Raw genomic sequence first — 15860 nt, forward strand, 5'->3', positions numbered from 1 at the left:
CCTTCAGCCCCAGAGACAAAACATCTCCCATTTGGATGAAGTGACAGCCAGCTCTCTGTGTGTCCGCTGTGTGTGTGTTGAGATGTAATTGTGTCCATTTCCGGTGGACAACGTCATGCTTTGCTACTTGCATGTGCTGTAAAGTGACTCCACGATAAGGCTCGTTAAAATCCACCTCCGCACAGAGCTATGAAAGGTTTTCTCTTGTGACGAGAGCTTTCAGGGGCTGCTCTCGCACAGCTCTCAGACACGCCGTGCAGTCTCACTAGCCGGTCGCCGCGCTGTAGGACTTACTGATTTTATGACAGCGGTTCTGTACCTTGCCACCCACTTCGCTGTTCACCGTCTCCAGCCCCCGGCCTCCAGCAACCAGGTGTGTGCGTGTTTTAGCAGAAATTTCCTGTGCAAGTAAATTCCCCCTCATAGTAAAAGCAGGAGTCCTGGCTGTGGGGGCGGGTCCTGCCTCCCGCCCTCTCGCCCTGCCTCCCCCTCTGGGCGGTGGAGGAGGACAGGGGCAGGCAGGGGGGGAGGTTGTGACTTCTGCTTGATCAGGACGCATATTTATGTAATAACCAGCTCAAATATCGCCGAAGGGGAGTCTCTGGGAGGAGGAGGAGGATGGGTGACCCCCACAGGGCAGGCTGGGCGGACACGTCTCAGGAACAGCCAGCATTTTAATGAGGGCACAGAGCTCGCGCGTGCTGATTAGGTTTCCTGTGACAAGTGCGTGCATCAGGGAGGTTTATTCCTCCCCTACCCATGCGTCAGCGCGGAAAGCAGCATCTTTCTATTTCTGGAGAGGGCTGGCAGAGTCACTCACCCCTGATGAAATCTGTTCACCCAGGGCAGGAAGCGACCAAGTAATTCGAGGCTGAATTAACTCCTCTCTTCGCCTCTGATGGTTCCCAGGTGCACCCCCAGCTCCCGCGTGTGCACGCACAGCTGCCGCTCCGAACCCCAGTGGGAGCGCAGCAGCCCCGGGTCAGTGCGTCCCGGGCACTTGACCCCCACTCACGGCTATCTGTGACAGGAGGAGTCTGGAGACGCAGGCCCTCCTCCCATCTGCCCCTTCGTCTCTTTTGACCCTGGACGATTTACCTAATTTTAGCCTCAGCCTCCTTGTCTGCAAAATCGGGTGGTAAAATCTGCTTTTCCACGTTGATGGGAGATTGAGAGCAGATTTCAACAAATCACTGTGCCTGTTTCCCAGACTCACCCGACCGCGGTGTCCCCGATTCCAGAACTGGTGAAGCAGGAGCTCCGAGAAAGGATCTGGGCTTGGCATTTCCAGCCAGCGCCTGGGGAGCCCCCTGATCAGGCAGGACTGGGGAAACCCGTGCTGACTGGTTTCAGCCAGACCCTCCTGGTTTCCAAGCCCTGGGGTGTCACTGCCAAGTGCACAGCCACCCCCCCCCACCCCGCCGTGGTTGACATCACCCCCTACTTGTTTGCAGGGCAACCTGACTGAACCCAGCCCTCCTGGTTCCCAAATCCACCTGGGCAGACACCCCCTGGGCCCTGTCTCTCCTGATGCCCACCTCCTGACTGGCATCGCAGGCTCTGGGCTGCCCCTGCCTCCTTCCTCCCACCCACACCTCAGCACCATCCACCTCACGACCCAGCCCGGTGTTGTTCCCTAAATGGAATTGTCCCAAGAGAATGAGCCCTTCTGAGCCTCAGAGGCTTGAAACAGCTGGCATGAGGGAGTGGCCTCTGCATCTTGTCGAAGGCAGGACCAGCCAAATTAATCCAAACCCCAGGTATGAGCGGCTTTCTGACAGGAGCTCCGATGGGCCTGTTAAAAGCGCACAAACGTGTAAAGCGGCACAGAAGCATGACTCCGTCACGCGACTTGAGCAGGGGGTCTGGTGACAACCAGAGTGGGTGCCCCAGGGACCCGCACAGACTCTGGGCTGTGGGTGAGGGAGGACCCAGATCAATTCTGGGTCCCCGTGGAGTCGCAGGGTCCCAGGCACCGGCTCCAAGGTGGCTGGGGTGGGGAGGATGGTGCCAAGCTGCAGGGTTCCTGCTGCTGCTCCCCGGGGTGGGGCGGGGGCCAGGCGTGGCTGCCCTGGCAGACTTCAGTTGAAGAAAACAATTGCACTCCCCCAAAAAGGTTGAAAACCATTGCCCTAAAATGATGAATACACAGATGTCCCCAAACCCTTATTATCCCTTGAACCATGGCTTTGTATGTCTTTATGGAGTATGTGGCCATATTCTATGTCATATACAATATGTATCACGTTGTATATATGTTCCTAAACACGCCAGAGCTCTAGGAAGGACACTGGTGACACCTGGGCGGCAAGTGGCACGCACATTGTCCCTACCCACGTTCCCGCCCGCCAGCCCCTCAGCGCCCTGTCTCGCTCTCCCCACAGAAGCTGTACAGGAAGGAGATCAAACCGCCCTTCAAGCCGGCAGTGGGCAGGCCGGAGGACACCTTCCACTTCGACCCCGAGTTCACGGCGAGGACGCCCACAGGTGTGTGCGGCGGGGACTGGAGCCGGCCTGTGGTTCTTCCCGAGGGGGGTTTTCCAACCCGGCCAGGTAGGGACAGGCATTGGGAACCAGAGAGTCCCATGTTCAAGGGTGCTGTCCTGGAAAGTCGTCCTCAGTTCTGTGTGATTTTCTTGCTTCTCTGCTCTAAAAGCTTACGTGATAGACCCAATTCTCAGCCAAGCCCCAGCTAACCCCCAGTTTGCAGCTCTCCCAGGCGCTCTGTGGACCCCTCACCTCCTGCTACCTCATGGCCCAAGTTGCCAGTTCAGTGACCACGTCTATCAGAAGGACACACACCAGCAAGCTCGAGAAAACCTGGAGACCAAGACAATCTCTCATTTGATTAGAAAAATTCTATGGGAAGTTAAGTCTATAAATGTAAGAACTATAGAGCTGATTAATGCAAAAAAAAAAAAAAAAACACCTGTTTGGAAAGTCGCAGCAGTTACTGGAGCTCAGCAGAGCAGATGGACTTGTGAATTTAGCTTCCATGATGTCTTAAATGACTCCTAAGGTCTACCAAATCCAGTCAGAACTGGTCAGCTCCCTTTGAAGGTTGTCATTTTGTGATAGGAATGAATTAATGCTGTTTTTTGGAAGCGGGCACTGTCCCAGCCTGCTCAGGTCGCTGAAACAAAGCGCCAGACCGGGGCCACTTCGGCTTGGGTTCTGGGAGGGCTTGCCTCCCGGCTTGCAGACAGCCGCCTTCTCACAGGTCCTCTCGTGGCCTCACTCTGTGCTTGAAGAGAAGGAGAGAGAGGTCCCTGGTGTCTCTTCCTCTTCTTATAAAGACAGCAGTCCTTTTGGATCAGGACCCCACCCTCGTGACCTCATTTAACTTTAATTACCTCTCTCCAAATACAGTCACGTTGGGCTTGAACATGTGAGTTTTGTGGGACACAGTTGGGTTCATAACAGTCAAGGTATGGTGGTTTTGTTTAAAAGAAAATTCCGCATGATGTGTACATGGAGGGTTACCATGCTTTTCTCACTGTTGTTGAATCTGAAATTTTCTATGATTTAACGAAGATAATCATGAAACAAAGAGATGGTCACATACAAAATATCAAGTGGAGAAAGCTGGAACAGAGAATCCACTTGGCTCCCTCTGGGCCTGGGCTGTCGGGGAGGACCTGTCTCCCATGCCCCAGCTGGGTGCACCAGGGGAGTGAGCCACGTGCACGCAGAGTTGGCTGCGCCTTCTAGTGGGCCTGGGGCAGCCCCAAGCCACACAGCGGGGCCTCCGGGAACAGGAGGGAGGCGGACTCACCGTGCGATCAATTAGGGAGTCGTGACCCAGCCTCTCACTCATGTCTTTCGGGTCCACCTGCAGCCCCCTGATAAAGCCAAGACTGTCCTCAGTGACAAAGCATGAGTGATGACCGCTGTCACAGCTCTGCGTAATCACTGCCGCGAGGTTTCATGAGGCCTCCGAGGAGGGGCAGGAAACCCGGGTCTGTTCCTTCTCACAGGGACGGTGGATGGTCCACCCAGTTCTCAACTTCCAGCGTTCTCGTGCGCAGCAGTCAGTCCTTACTGTTGACAAAATCAACCCAATTCACAGAATCAGATCACTTTTTAGCTTCAGAGGTTGGAAAGATGCAGGGTTTGCAGATTCCATCCTGGCTGTGCCCACAGCTCACCTGAGCAGGTCAGGCTCCTCCTCCTCCTGTGGTTTACCTGAACGCAGAAACGACTCACCCCACCGAGGAGCACTGCCTGTGGCCAGGCTCACACGCCTCCAGCTCCTTAATGAAATGTGCAGTGTTTTACAGAGGGTCTCCGTCATTTGGAACTCTGGGTTAAAATCCTGGAAATAAAGACTGTATTTGTGCTGCCTGGCAAGAAAATGCTAACATAGTCAACTCTAAATTATTCACCCAGGCATGCTTTTTGTATTATCCGTGAAGAATTTAAATTCCGACCTAACCAGCCTGTGTGATTAGCCGGCTTTTTTAAGCACCCCATAAACCTTTTGTGCACAGAGAATTCAATTTGATTTTATTATTAGCCTCAGGAAAATGTAATTAGACACAATGCATTTTAATGCTATCCAGAAATGGCTTTTTAAATTCCTTGCTATTTAGAATTCTACAATCAATGGTACTTAAAGTTAACTTATTGCATGACACAGTTTGCCTTTGAGGAGGTAGTAATTGAAGTGCTAAGGCACAGAAAAAATCATTCACCCTATATTTATGTATTTTATAAGACGGCATTTTCTAAGCACGTGAGCTGGGTGCACAGACATGTTATGTGACTCTGAAACATCCTGTTAGACTTGGCCACACAGTCGGAATTTTTTCTAGTGACCTTAAAATCTCTTTTTTAACTTAAGTCAATGCTAAAGCTGGTTGGTATTCCCTGATGACACATGAGCTGCCCATCAGAGCAGGATGACCAGTGGGAGATGCCAGTCTCAGGTTTAAAAACCCAGCAATCATGTTGCTCAAATCAGAAATCACTTGTAGAATCAACAAAGGTTGATTGTCCTCAGCTTTAAATTTCCTTTCATTCCAGCTCATGTCTTATCTTTCTTTTGGTGCTGAGCTACAAGTCCGTGTCCCCAGAGGATTATAAAGCCTGTTAAATGCTGTTGATGCCACCTCTCAGTTGGTCACCATCTAGACACACGGACTGACTGCAGGATGTGTTAACCTCTCTGGAAGGTCCTGTGAACCTCAGCAGACCCCTCCTGCATCCCTGCCAGGAGAGGCAGCCCGGACAGCGGGGGGCACGGCCCTGGGCTTCATGCCTCCTTGTTGGTTAAAAGTTATTGCTTTCATTCCCCAGTACAGCCACTAAAAAATAAAAAATAAATAAATAAAGGCATTGCTTGTTTGCGCTACAGACCTCCCGTGCCCAGGGAAAAGTGAATCGGTTCACGCTAACCGGACTGCACCCTCCCCCGCGCGCGCACCCCGAGGCGCGGCAAACCAGCCTCCTCTCCGCCCGGCCTCTAGCCTGTGCGCGGCTCCCGCGAATCCCGGGGATGCACCCACGGTCTTCAACCTAGAACCTGCACCTCTGGGGCTGACGTCTGCTGTACCCCTCGCTCGGTGCAGACCTAGTGCAGGGCGAGGTGCCCCGGGGACTCTGAAGAGCAGGCAGCCCTCAAAGCCTGAGTTCTCTGCGGGGAGAAGAAAGGCGGAGCGCGGCGCCAGCCCGGGGGCGCAGCCCGCAGCGCGTGGTGCGCCTGCACCGCGCGGCCCGGCTCTTTGCTGCGCGTTTGCGGCCCCCGCTGTCTCCTGGCGCAGCGTTTCCACGTTCTAAAAGCTGCTCCGCTGAGCCTTCTGTCTTTTAATTAAAGCTTCTCTAGCACGTTGGCAGCTTACTTCCAAGCGCAGTCAGCCCTGGTCGCATTAACTCTGGGTGGGCGGGAGGGAGACTGTGCAGCCCCTGGGAGGTGTCAGGTTGGGGGCAGTGACTTGAGTACTGCTCCCTCGTGGTCCAGGATGCTGAAGGTTGCCGAGCACACGAAGCCCCCAGCCTGGCACCTTGCGAGGTCGCCTTGGAAGGGCCGTGTGGGATGCGGGTCAGCCGGGCATCTGCGGGGAGAGAGCACGGAGCACTCCGCTCGTGGTTTAGCTCCTGGGTGTGGAAGGAGCACCCCGACCCCCTTTCCCCCAAAGTAAAACACTGGGGGGTAAAAGCCCTCATTCTCTGCGGCGGCTCGCCCCTCCCAGCCACCCCCGCCCACTCCCCCATGAGCCAGCATATCGTTTCCACCTCAAAATTAAGTATCGGAAGGAAGTCAAAAGGTAGAAAGTAGAAAAGCGAAGACCCAGTCCTGCGCCCCCCCCCCCCAGGGCCGCTGCCAGGGCGTGCTGTCTCACATGGGTTTCACCTTTACATAGGCGCCTTGTGAGAGAACTCTAAATGCGTATTACATACGTTATGTATTATCATAGATGGATAAATTTATGATGTAACTTGTAGAATTTTTGCTGTTTGTTGTCATATATTACTACTTTATTGTAACTTTTTTGTATGCTGTACAGCTTGTTTTCTCTTCTTTTGACAGTTTTTGTTTGTTTTGGAGGGGGAAGATAATTAGGTTTATGTATCTATTTTAATGGAGGTGCTGGGGACTGAACCCAGGATCTCGTGCTTTCCAAGCACATGCTTGTTTCCTCTTTTTTGACTTGACAAACTACTGGGAATACCCTTGCGTGTCAGTTCCCACACCTGGTTGCTGTGGCCTTACAGCGTCACCTGCACCCTGTAACCAGGCACCCTGACTCAGGTGCATCTTAGGGGTCTTGCCTGCGACTTCCTTGATGGTGAACAGTCAGGTTGTCTCCAGTTTAGTTTTGTTTTTTCAATTTTTTTGCTGTTACAAATATTGCTCAGAGAAACATTTCGTACATTCATTTCAAAGCACCTTTGAAAGTACTTCTGTGGGATAAACTGGTGGAAGTAGTTGCTCTCCCAAAGACACGTGAGTTCCTCATTTTGGTGGGTCCTCCACGCCAGCCCTCCAAGGCTGCGCCGGCTTCTGCTCCCACCGCTGTCACGTCCAGCCCTCGCCAAACCCGCATGTGACTGATTGCTTGCAGTTTTGCTGGTCTCCCAGGCAGTGTTACCTGGGTTAAGTGTGGACGTGCCTGTAAGAGAGACTGGGTGTCCTTCTCAGGCAGGGGAGCAGCCAGAGTCCTTCCGCATCCTTCCCGCACTTTTCTTCTGGGCTTTTTCCTGTTTTCCTGGTGATCTCTGGGAGCTCTTGCCTGACATAGAGCCTGGCCCCTAGTCTGTTACGTGTGGTACAGACACTCTCTCCCCGCCAGTCTTTTATCCTTTTGTTTTACTTAACGATAAACTTGAAATGGGACCAGGCTTAGAGCCTCAAACTTTTGAGCAAAATGACAGAGCTTAGAGGAGTCATGATTAGAGGACATTGCTCCTGTCACAGTCCTGCCCACTTTCCCAGTGTGTCCCCGGAGAGCGGAGCACCCTCTGCGCTGCACATGTGCTCCGAGTGCCTGGGGCCCGGCCCCTGAGGGACAGGTCACCCTGCGGGCTGGGCTCATTCTGGAGTGGACAGGGCAGAGGGCTGCGCTGAGAATATCCAGTGAATTTTGATCAGTGATGGTCCTGAAGTTTTGTTCTAGGTATTTTTGCCGTGTATCAAGTCACTGGCCCCACCCAGAATAAAGTGTGGCTCAACGTGGCTCCGCCTGGCTGATCTCTGTTTGCCTCCTTCTCCAGCACACACACACCACACACACACACACCTCACACACACGCACACAGGGTTACCACACCACGTAGTGGCTCAGCTCCTCCCAGAAGGCTGATTCTCCTGTTGTCGCCTGCAGACTCGCCTGGCGTTCCCCCCAGCGCCAACGCTCACCATCTGTTCAGAGGATTCAGTTTTGTGGCCTCCAGCCTGGTCCAGGAGCCCTCACAGCAAGATCCGCACAAAGCCACAGTTCACCCCATCGTGCAGGTAATCCCCCATTGTGTAACTGGTTTTCCATCATGCAGGTGGTCCCCCATCCTGCAGGTGGTCCCCTATCATACAGGTGGTTCTGTGGAGCCTGATTCCGTTCACTCCCCCACCAGCAGCTCAGGGTGAGGAGTTCATCCCTGATGTGGCCCGTGAGCTGAGCTGTCTCGGCCAAGGTGGGGTGCACGTCCTTCACAAGCTCCTCCCCCACCTCCCTGGGTCCCTGAGTGTCAGCCGCGGTGGTCTGCACCGGGCTTCACGTTCACCCTAAAGATGGAGACTCCTGGGAAGAATGTCACCATGGTGTGTCTGTGGCCGGAGCCCCCACAGGGGCCACACTTGGGGATCTCTGCCGTGCAGAGTCGAGCCAGCACCCCAAGAGAGAGGCTCGGTTTGTGGGCACCAGTTCCTGCCCTGAAATGTCGTCTTCAGAGACAGAGATGGCTGAAGGTGCTGTTTCTGTGAGGAGCCTCCCACCTTATAAACGTAAGCGGATGAGGAAACTCTGAGAAGGAATTATGACCGCATTTCCTCCAAGAGCCGAGTCAGGACACCTTGGATGGCGGTGGGTTTCCATGGTGCTCTCCTGAGGCCTCTTGGGAACACACGGCACTGGGGATGCTGTGACACTGTCCACCGTTATTGGTGACTTTGTCTACACTCTGCACAGGCAGGTGGTGTATACGGGCAGAAGCAGGGTGTGAGGGGCATCCTAGGGGCGGATTCCCAGTCACACGCTGACATCCAGACACCCTGCACCTACAGGGGTGGCGTCCTTTCACTCCAGATTATTACTCTCGGCTCTTTGGGGGAAACACGGCCGGTCAGCCGACACAGGGTCCTGTGGTGTCTAAGAACAGGGTCCTGACCCGGGAGGTGGGGAAGCTGGGGTTTAGATCTGGAGCCATGGCTAACCAGCTCTGTGACCTTGGTCAGAGGAGTCCACTGCCTCCTGGCCTCAGGGTCCCCACATGCGCAGGCTGGAGTGTCCCTCTGTGCCCGCGTCCCATGCACCTGTGGCTGTCCCCTTGCACGAGAGACCTCTGACCCTCCGCCTGCTCTCTCTGCAGCAGTTACATGGGAACAACATCCACTTCACCGACGGCTACGAGATCAAGGAGGACATCGGGGTGGGCTCCTACTCCGTGTGCAAGCGGTGTGTACACAAGGCCACGGACGCCGAGTACGCTGTGAAGGTGAGCGCGGGGCCTGGGGTGGTGCTGGGCGGGGCAGACGCGTCTGCAGCTGCTCGGCGCCCGGCCCCCGCAGGCACACCCGGCCTTTCCATCACTCTCACCACCACCGTTACCCAAGCTCTGATGACGGCAGAGCTCCATTTGCTTTGATATTAGGTCGCCCATTAAGAAGCTATTTTGCAAATCATGAGTAGGGTCTGTTCTAGCCAATGTGTGGGCACTGCCCACCTTTAGTAACGTGGGACAGGAAACACACTGGAATAAATGCTCTGGGCACTCAGTGTTTTGGAAACTAGAGTTGGGGGTTGCATGTAGCATTTGGTGAAGGAGGAGGTAGGGAAGGAAGAAAGCAGAGGGTGAGAAAGGAAGCGACAGTCACCAAAAGTTAAATCAAAGAAATAAACAGAAGCATTAAGCTGGCAGGTATTTGCAACAACTTAGGCAGAGAGCTGGTAGGCTTACCCTCAACCATCGAGAATGGCGAACAGCGACAATGACCTACAACCCAGTCTGGTGCTCTCTGCACGTGCCTTGGGCTTCCGTCATTGTGGCTAAATTAAATATGTGATCTGGAAATCCAAAATACCAGTTTCTAGAGTTTTCTGGTTGGTAAAATGTGGGCTAAAACTAAAGCTTTCTGCTAAAATCATCATCTAATTTTTGTAAATAGCATAAGTTGTACGTTCTCCCTACAAGAGAGTGAGAGACAGTCTGTGCACCACCCCCACTCGGCTGACCTCGAGGCTCTGGAGGACCCAGGTGCAGCCTGTGGCGTCGTGGCGACCAGAGCGGCCCGGGCAGCCCTGTGGCACACAACACTGCCCCTGCTCTGCCGAGAACGCTGGGGGAAGGTAGGAGCCGCCAGCAGGCAGCCGCATAAGGAGAGCAGTTCCAGCAGCCGCGGTCCTCCTGCGCGCCGAGAACTGTTCAGAACAGCGACCGCGGTGCGCGGGCTTCGTCCCGCAGCGCTCGCAGCTCGCAGCTCGCAGCGCCTCGTGAAGACGGAGGGCTTCTCGGGAATGTCACACGTGTTCCCTGGGGCGTCTGCCCAGTGCCTCTTGCCCTGAGGAGATGCTCAGCTCTGTCAGAAAAGACACCAGCCAAAAAAACAAAAAACAAAAAACTGCAGGCCTCTTGGCTGAATCTGGATTGGGAATTTATGACTTTCTGACAAATTAATCTTGAATCCCTCAAACAAAAAAGGAAGTTTAAATTGGAGGAAGGCTCCGTTTGGGGGTTCCGCCAGCCGATTCTCTGTGTCCGCCTGCCCCATGTCTTGGACGCACCCAGGAGCGGCTGAAGGAAGGGAGTGCCGCACAACTCCGAATCCCTGGGGGACGGCGTGGGGACGGGGCGAGGACCAGCGGCCCGTCGGAGCGCCCCGGAGGCCCGCCAGCCGGGGGCCCGGCCGTGCCGGGAAGCGGTGCCTCCAGCGCCCGGGCGCGTGGGCTGGGGTATTTCGGGGTTTGGGGCGTTGAGGAATTTTCTTTGTCCTCGTCCTTGTAGGGAGGGACTCGGGGGGGGGGGGGTTGTTCGCTTCCTGTGTCCGGATGAGCGATGGTGGAGGGCAGACCTGCGTTCCGCCTCACGGGAGTGTCGTTTTTACTTTAAAAGTGTCTCACCAGCGTCTGAGCGTGCGTGGGCTTCTCAGCATTCTTTCCGTGGGTCGATGCTCGCAGGACCCCTTTAGGCAGCGGTGGGGTGACCAGCAGCGATCCTGCAAACAATAGAAGCTTCCAGTGAGCGCAAAGAAACGCCTCTATTGTTAGCCGAGCTCAGCGACCCCGATGCCCTTCTGGAGAGCAGCCTAATGCTGGGAGGTTTCTGAAAATAAGTCCCCACGGACAAAGGCAATGGTGTGTTTTCCCGAAAGTCCCCAAGTCCGGCTCTCACAAAAGGACACCATCTGAATTAAGCTTTGTCAACGAGTAGCTCATAAGTTGGTCCCCAAAGATCAAACCCCACGATGGGAATTTCTGGGGAATTTCAGCCCCAGCTTCTCAGGCAGTGAAGCCGGGAGCTGTGGTTGCAGACGATGGTAGAAGGAAGAGCCGGTCTCCTGTTTCTGTTTTACAAGACCGGAAGTTCCCTGGACAAGTTGGGGGTGGTGGGGAGCCTCACGGGGATTTCCCTCATCCTCTCCAAGACTCTGGTCGGTCTGATTCTTCGTCTGGAAGATACTTGAATTAACCAAGCACAGGAAGGAGCAGTGACTTTCCAGCGACGTGAGCGCCCGGGACCCAGGGCTGCTTCAGGGCACATTCAGCTGCTCACGGATGGTCGGTTCATCCATCTGAGGGCAGACGTCCTTCACAGATGACACAGCTGATGGGAACCCCCTGGCAAAGAGTGGCAAGCCACTTTAACCCACTGCAGGTCCCCATTCTGTTCCCTTTCCAGCATTTTCCAGGTGGAGCCTATCTGGAAAATGTCTTGGCATTTTTCTGCTCTACCGACTTGTTGACGAGCAGGACCCTACTTCCTGATGGAGGAGCTAAGAGACAGCAAGGCTAAGGATGTTCTTGAACGTCACGTGGAGCCTCCAGTGTGCCGTCCAGTCACTCGGCCTGGGAGGTGATGCCAGCTGAGCAGACGCCCTGTTGGGGTCTGGTGCTAGCACTCAGCGGCCACTCTCCGGGCCGCCAGTTTGCAAACCCAGCTGTGCAGATTCTTGGATGGAAAAGGATGTCTGTTTCATTTTGAGAGACAGTGAGTCCGGGCCTCCGTCCAGCTACGGGGGCGGGGGTCACTAGTGGTGTCTGGGGTCCCAAGGCCAGGGTGCCGCCCTGTGTCCTGCACAGGACGGCCCCTCCCACTGCCACCCCCCCTAGAATCACCCACCTGAAACACCATCAGTGCCGAGGTGGAGGACCCCAGCCCAGAGGTGGGGGTAAAGGGGGTCTCGGGTGCGTGAATCCCAGCAGCTGGTACCCGGAGATGAGGTGGGGTTTCCTGTCTGTTGAGCCTCTCTTACTGTTTTGGTAGCGGGATGGTAATCAGACCAAGAGCGCAGGGCCTCCCACGCTGCAGGCAGGGGCAGGGCAGCGCTTCCTGGGATGGAGCCGGGCCCCAAGTGCGGTCTTCCTGAGAGGACAGCAGGGCCGGCCCTCACCCGCCAGCCTCAGCTCAGCATGGGGCGTGGCAGTTCTCACGCTCTTGGGAACATCTCTGTGGTTTGCTATACGTTTACTTCTGTCTCTTAGGTACCTAATTTTGCTCTATAATTACTCTCATCGTGTTAACTCATTTAAGGCTGGACTTAAACCAACCCACCCGAGTTTATTCCCAGTCAGCAAGATCGCTGGTTTTGCATTTGCCCTAGCTGCGTTTTCACGCACACAGCCTAAATTAGTGAGGGCAGTCCTGGCCCGCACTTAACCAAACCTTCACCGCAGGGCTCACGTGGGACAGCGACCCGGTAAGGGTGGGTTCACTCAGGGTCTGGGTCTGTAGACTTGGTCCCTCCTTCCCCCTATGGCAGACACCACCAGGTCACCCCCTCCCTTCGATTAAACTAGGTGGGGATGTCCCCCACTGCACCCACCTCGCTCAGGCTAGGAGAGCTGAATGAGAGGAACCGTGACGCCTCTCAGCCGCTGCGTGAACCGGTGGGCCCTGCTCTCTAGGAACTCGGAGTTGTTTCCGTGGGACAAAACAGCTCTGTCCTCTAGTGTGAAGCCCAAGTCCCCTTTTCTTCATAACCAGCCCCCAGGCCAGTGGTGGGAGATGAAGCTATATAGACTTTGAAATAGCACGACGTAAAACCGCGTCAATGCCAAGGCATCGGTGCACCTTTTGTTTAAAGTGAGATGAAAGCGGAATTAAATATCAAGTGCAGAAGGTAGCTGTGACTGAGTAGGAGTCAGAGGGGAGAGGTGTGTTTGAAAGGAAAAGATAATTAATATTCTTATTTCATGAAAGATTCCATACACACTTTACAAACACTGCATAAGAAGGTGTCCTTTTTAGTTCAGTTTTAGGGCTTAGTGGCTTAACACGATCAGGTCATGTTTTAGACAGTGCCAGTCTGTAGAAGGAAGGGCTCCCGGCACTGTGCTGTGGGGCTGGGGAACTCAGGAGTGAACGTATAAATATACATACACGTGCGGGAGCTGATTCATTGCAGCAGAGTTGCCTGTGTCTCAGCTTCTCATCGGTCGCTGCTAGTGAGCCCTGAGCGAGGAGGGCTCTGGACAGGGGAAGCGGCGCACAACAGGCATGGCCAGGTGGGGCCGCAGTGTGCAGATGGAGCTCTGACCCCCAGCCGGCAGCCACGTGCCCAGGAAGCCAACCCCACCCTCCGTCTGCAGGAAACATCCCCGGAAGCCAGTGAGTCAGAGCTGCGGGAAGGCAGATTGCTGTCTGCAGGGACGTCTGTGAGCAAAGTGAACAGGAAGGTCTGTCACCATCCACCCCGACCGGACAGGAACTGACCTACGGCCGACAGATGCCTTACTGTCTCTCCCCGCATCCAGCTCAGGACCAACCGGAGGAACCCCAAGTGCTCCCCTCACCAACCTCCTAGGAGCCCCACTTCTCGTAACCCCCGCCTCCACTGCCTCTGCACCCCCTTTCCCCCCGGAAGCTCTCTCGTCCCCGGTGCCCAGACTCTGCCAGATGCTAGTGACACTAGTGACGTCACTGAGGGTGGCCGAGCCCCTCGCTGCAGCAGCACCGCCTGCTTGTCCCCACGTGGGCGACCTTTGTTTATTTCTACCAGGAGGACCCCTTCCTTGCCTTTTCCAGCTTCGGGAGGCGGCGGACATTCCTTGGCTCTTGGTGCCTCCTTGATGACTCACAACAAATTCTTGCTGCTACGCCACCTCTCTGGCTACTAGCTCTTACCCTCCTGCCTTTGTGACTAGATTGAGCCCCCCTGGTAACCCAGGGATCCCCACATCTCAAGGCACCTAATCCCGTCTGCAAAGTTCCTTCTGAATATAAGGCAGCATATCACAGGTTCTGGGGTGAGGACGCGGCCGCCTTGGGGGCCCACTCCGTCCTTCCCGCCTCTTGGCCGATCCTTGTGTTCCTTACCTGCTCTCTGACCCGCTCTGTAGGGGCCTCTCTGGCCAGAACCCGGCCACTCGTGCTGTCTCTAGAGTTACTGCCCCCGTCCAAGCAGCAGCCATCTCTGCTCTGTTCCCATGGGTCCTAACGGTCCCCAGGCCCACCTCTGCCTGCAGCCGAAACTAAACCTAGGCAGCACATATTTTCGTCATCCCTCTGCCCAAACCCCCACAGCCCCGTTCCTGGTGCTGCTCCAGCCCCTCCTCACCTCTGCCTCCAGCCCGGTCCCACGTGGGTGACACGCTCTTCCCTGTGCCCAGAACTTTCCTCCCCAGCCCTGGGGCCCAGTCTCTGCTCTCGGTCGAGGTCCTCTCTGGTCACTCCCTCCTCCTTGCCCACAGAGCCTTCTTTGTGGCTCTCATCACCCCTGACATGTTTCACAGCTCGTTTCTGGTCTGCACACCCCCATCACGGCGCCTGGTCGTGTCAAGGACAAGCGTTATTTAAAAGAGAAAAATCAGTCAGAAGCTTTTCTTCCAATTCAAAATCACTTCGTCCCTTTCTTTGGCTTTTGATCATCAGAGTGGACTGTACAACTGCCCCGCTGAGCATCTCTTGGCTGCAGAACACATTTCCTTCTGCAGAGACTCCCCTGTTCACTAACCAGGCACTTTCATTCATTTCTACAGCTTTTTTTATTAATTCTTTTCCAGGGCAGACACAGTGCTGGCTTCTAGGCAAAAACAAACCTGTTCTCAGGGACCTCACAATCCAGCCGTTTAGGGCGTGTACTGATCACAGAGCCAGAAGCCAGAGCAAACAGTGGAACACAGCTGAAGAATCTGAAATTAAGTGGCCTATTCTGTCCCGATAGCTCTTCCTGGTGGCGTTTTTACCTTCAAACAGACAGACACGCACTCCTCTTCAAATTCTTGCTTTTACGTTTCCCCTTTGTCTGTCTGGGAGACTCGGACGGGGCGGGGTGTACATCACTGGCGTGACCACATCTTCCTGCAGAGAAGCACAGCCACCTGTCCTTCCCAGGAGCGTATTGTTGTGTTATTACAGGATCTGAAAAAGAACACGTGTGTATGTGTGTGACTGAGCCATTACGCTGTGCCCCAGAAACAGACACCTGTAAACTGACTCTCCCTCAATTTTAAAAAACAGCAAAAGGACCAGGTGAAAGCAAAGCAGGGCCCCTGGCCTCACGCAGGAGCCTGTGCCACCCACGGCGTGATTCTGGTCAAGTGCGGCTGATGCGCTCAGGGTTGAGGCCGGGCAGGCTCTCCCCAGAGGAGCCCTGATTTGTATGCACAACAGAATGTTGACAATCATGTTTCCGTTTCTGGGCTCGTTTTCATCCTGTGTGTGTAATTTGTCAACCAGAAAAGCAATGAAATTAAGACAGATGCCTGACGTGAATGGAGCTTATTTTTAGAAAGAAAACTGATTGGCATGGAAATTTTTGTTTTTTTCTGGGCAGGGAAACGTGGAGTTCTTTCTCTGCTTTTTTGTTTAAGTGAATTGTGCAGGAGAAGGCATCTGTTAAGTTTTACAGGCGGCTGCGCGCTGTACTACCCTCGATTCAAACGTGGCGCTGGTCCTCCCGACCAGTTGGTGGGCACAGCCTGTCTAGGGAAGGGGTTTGCAGGCCTGTGACTTCACCCCGCCTCTGTTCACCTCCAGTACCTGAGTGA

At 54.6% G+C, this 15860-nt stretch overlaps 1 protein-coding gene and 1 long non-coding RNA gene across 15 annotated transcripts in view; one reads left to right on the forward strand and one right to left on the reverse strand.

Annotated features, from left to right (window-relative positions):
* RPS6KA2 (ribosomal protein S6 kinase A2) overlaps nt 1–15860 on the forward strand; it is a 375962-nt gene that overhangs the window by 345703 nt on the left and 14399 nt on the right. For all 14 annotated transcript variants that reach the window (XR_012508489.1, XM_074368009.1, XM_074368013.1 and 11 more), the window contains 3 exons: nt 2385–2487; nt 7824–7954; nt 9025–9150. Coding sequence is in view for 13 of the 14 variants with exons in the window: in XM_074368009.1 (XP_074224110.1) it covers nt 2385–2487; nt 7824–7954; nt 9025–9150 (360 nt within the window). In the remaining variant the exon portion in view is untranslated. The remainder of the gene's footprint in view (nt 1–2384; nt 2488–7823; nt 7955–9024; nt 9151–15860) is intronic.
* Nucleotides 9351–15860, reverse strand: part of LOC123615542 (uncharacterized) — a 30841-nt gene continuing 24331 nt past the window's right edge. The window contains exons 2-3 of the long non-coding RNA XR_006723188.2: nt 15057–15231; nt 9351–10867 (exon numbers count right to left, since the gene is read on the reverse strand). This is a non-coding gene — a long non-coding RNA (uncharacterized LOC123615542). The remainder of the gene's footprint in view (nt 10868–15056; nt 15232–15860) is intronic.

The sequence above is a fragment of the Camelus bactrianus genome, chromosome 8, assembly GCF_048773025.1.
Source record: "Camelus bactrianus isolate YW-2024 breed Bactrian camel chromosome 8, ASM4877302v1, whole genome shotgun sequence".
NCBI lineage: Eukaryota > Metazoa > Chordata > Mammalia > Artiodactyla > Camelidae > Camelus > Camelus bactrianus.